This window comes from Oncorhynchus kisutch, unplaced genomic scaffold (assembly GCF_002021735.2).
Source record: "Oncorhynchus kisutch isolate 150728-3 unplaced genomic scaffold, Okis_V2 Okis06b-Okis10b_hom, whole genome shotgun sequence".
Taxonomy (NCBI): domain Eukaryota; kingdom Metazoa; phylum Chordata; class Actinopteri; order Salmoniformes; family Salmonidae; genus Oncorhynchus; species Oncorhynchus kisutch.
In genome coordinates this window covers 2,450,941-2,454,274 of record NW_022261983.1, presented here as the reverse complement: position 1 = coordinate 2,454,274, position 3,334 = coordinate 2,450,941, and the positions used below count along the sequence as shown (strand labels likewise).

General features: G+C 45.0%; 1 protein-coding gene across 1 annotated transcript in view; it reads left to right on the top strand.

Annotated features, from left to right (window-relative positions):
* Nucleotides 1-1,749: 1,749 nt before the first annotated feature.
* The window catches only part of grid2ipa (glutamate receptor, ionotropic, delta 2 (Grid2) interacting protein, a), a 47,781-nt gene continuing 46,196 nt past the window's right edge, over nucleotides 1,750-3,334 (top strand). The window contains 1 exon segment of the mRNA XM_031814364.1: nucleotides 1,750-2,256. Coding sequence (XP_031670224.1) covers nucleotides 2,175-2,256 — 82 coding nt within the window. The 5' untranslated portion in view covers nucleotides 1,750-2,174.

Here is a 3,334-nt window from a genome sequence, read left to right as displayed (position 1 = left end):
CATTGTATGTCATCTTTGAGGATTGAGTTTCTGCAGAAGACTAAAAGGAATTTCTTTGTCCTGTGGATGTGAAAAATATACTGTATACCTGACTGAAAAGCAGGTTGAGAAGTGATCGGGTGATTCAGTTATTGAACGATTGATTGGGTCTGGTGTTTACAGTTGCCGTGGGCAACCCAGCAGCTCTCAGTGAGCCCCAGATGGAGGAGCGGGAGTGGATTCATCAGCCTGGCAGATTCAGGACAAAGCAGCCTTGCTGCTCACCTTGCCCGTGGTTGTTGTTGCCTTCTGTCTCTTCTCTCTTTACTTTTCTCATTCACTCTTTTTACTCCCATGCTTTTCACTCACATTCTCTCAAGACTGTCAGAATGAAGACATCTTTTCACCCCTCTGGGTTTTTTGTACAGCTGCCCTTTACTCAGAGAGTCCTTTGAACTATCATAGATGCAATGGGATCAGGCTACTTGATATGAATAAAACAATCCTGAAACAAAACGTATAATCATGTCTTTGGCTTTTTCCTTATCAAAGTCCAAAATCCTCCATAGTCTTCTACTGTAAGATGAACAGGGCATTTTCACATGATGTAATGCCAATGGTGGATTGATGTATATTTTTCTGCAATTGTGTTGCCTTTGAAGTATTTTGTACAAACTATTTTTGGGTGTGGAATTAGGAAATATAATTGTGTGCCCCCCCCCCCCCCCCCCCCCCCCCTCCCCATCTCTACTAAACAAAGCATTGATTCTGGCCCGTTGTATTGTATACTGGCATGGTGATCCAGCCATTCATAACTAAACCTTACTCTGCTTACGTTGTGTCCAATCAAAGACACACCTACTCAAACATCACAATCACTGTTTCCCTGATTAGTTTCCTCATACTGTATGTTGTTGAACATGATCGTCTCTAGAGATGTATTTGGCAGAGTTTCACATGAGCCATGATCACTGTTAGAACAGAGGACATTCCACAGCTGTAGTGCTGCTGCCTGCATCTCCCACTGGCAACACACTGATCACGATTCCATTGAGGTCAAGTCAGCCCCGGAGGGGTAAACACTTACCAATAGGACATGGTTTCCTATTGGTAAGGACATGGTTTCCTCATACTGAGGGATACTGCCAAATTTAAAACTGACACCTCACCCCTACTCTTAGACACTAGATCGGAAAGGTTATAAGTGTAAGCAATGTGATGGCTGGTCCACATAACCTATTGCAGTGCAAGGTGGAGCTATCACCATATTGCTATCATTTCAGATCTACAAGAGTACTGTAACGGGTGATTTGAAATTGAACAGGTCTCACTTTCAGGTAGCCAGATTGGGGGGCTGCAAGCTTGACGTCAGTGTCTAACAGGGAACCAGGATTGCTCTCGTGCTGATCCTCAGCCAAGGTTCTGGAAGTTACCATCAGGTATAATAGACATTTACCAGCCTTGCTCCTTTTCTTCACCTCAGGAATGTAAGGATGGTATGCTACCTGGAAGGTGTTACCTTTAACCTGTTCCCTCAATCTCCAGTTTCCTAGATGAACCTTGAGGAGCCATTGTGTGCCTACTGCCTATAGACTACAGTGCCTCAACACTGAGGTTGACACGCTCTAATCAGTGAGAAATGTCCCTGGCTGGCTCTCCTCACTGTTTCTGGGTCAGTCCTCAGCCCTTAGAGAGGGCCCCATCTGAAAGAACCAGAGCGAGAGAGGGTAGGAGGAGAGTGTGTGAGAAAGAGAGAGAGGCAGAGGTATTTATAGAAAAATGGGGCTTCGCGCTACCTTTTCTCACGAAAGAATCATTAGAGGACAAAGTGTCCCAGTTTTTGTATGGGCGCTCCGCGATAGCAGCTAGCTAGGGCTGTGGGCCGGGCAGATTTTTACCTGCGATGGGGAGCCTGACTTACAGACCGTCTCCTCTCTCTCCCAGCCTCCTTCTCCTCTTTTGCCCCATATCTCTGGTTCTTTGATCCGTGAAAGGGAGACATCAGCCTACTTGTACGCTGATGTGACCTCTTGAGAGGGTTTGGGTTGTAGGTCTTGGTGGGGGTGCTGGAGCTGGGTACAGGAGCCAGAGAGAGGGTAAGGGCGTGACTGGGCACCAGAGACGGGGACTTTGGGCCGTTGACTGGATGTGTCCTCGCAAACCTTGACATCTCAGTAGACACCACCAGCGTCAAGATGAGGCGGTTTCTGAGCCGCAAAGGCCGCTTCTCGCTGCGCCAGAGCAAGTCTGGACCTCGCGGTGCCTCCAAAGATTTCTGTAAGTCTTTAATTCATTTTCATTATTCCTCTTATCTGCTTCATCCCTCTCTTCTGAAGAGAGGAGGAGAAGAGACAGAAGAGAACAAAAGGACTAAAGCTGTGTGTGTGTATCTAGGTCGCGGGCTTCAGAAGTATTTCAGATTTGGAGAAGAGAGAAGAAGGCCGTGGGAAATTTAATCTCGACGGTGGGGTTGCGGGTCCTGGTACATCGGAGAAAGAAATGTTTGATTTAACCAATGTACTTCCTCACAGGTCTAGATGTCCCAATTTATTTTGACACGTTACTTTAGACTTAGTTGTTTTATGACACAATACATGGAGACTTACAAAGTGAAATATAGAACGACCTGTTCTCACTGTGTTCTGAACTTTTATTCAGATAATCCGGGGCTCGTACATTTACATAACACCATCGCTTTTTTATTTTCCCTGCAAAGTCAGTGTAGAACTATGTAATGATGCCACTGTTGCCTGCTTTTCTCCTTTCAATTGTCTCAAACTGATCTGACCATCCATTTCTTGTTCACTTTAAGAAAGAGAGAGTGTGTGTGCGTGAGTGTGTCTTCATGCACCCGGTCTAAGAGAGAAAGATAGAGACAGAAAGAGAGAGATACAGAAAGAGAAAGAGACAGATGGCGAAAGAAAGAGAGAGAGAGAGAGTGTGTGTGTGTGTGTGTGTGTGTGTGTGTGTGTGTGTGTGTGTGTGTGTGTGTGTGTGTGTGTGTGTGTGTGTGTGTGTGTGTGTGTGTGTCTCTTCATGCACCCCTTCATAATGAGAGAAAGATTGCCACTTCAATCATTGAAATTGCATAAACTGCCTGCTGTAGTCATGGAACCTATTAATCTTTTCATTAAACATTAATCCTCATAGGATCATCATATGGCTTATTAAATGAATAAGGCTGAGGCTGTAGACTTCAGTGTTAGGAGGTTAACAATCTGGTACAGGAGAGAGTGAGGAGAATGAATGGGTACATCTCAATAATCTAAAGATGTTTCCTCTCCTTGTATCCAGCTTTCCTTCAACTGCACTGATCTGAAACAACTTGACAAGATAAAGCAAGTCATTTTGATAG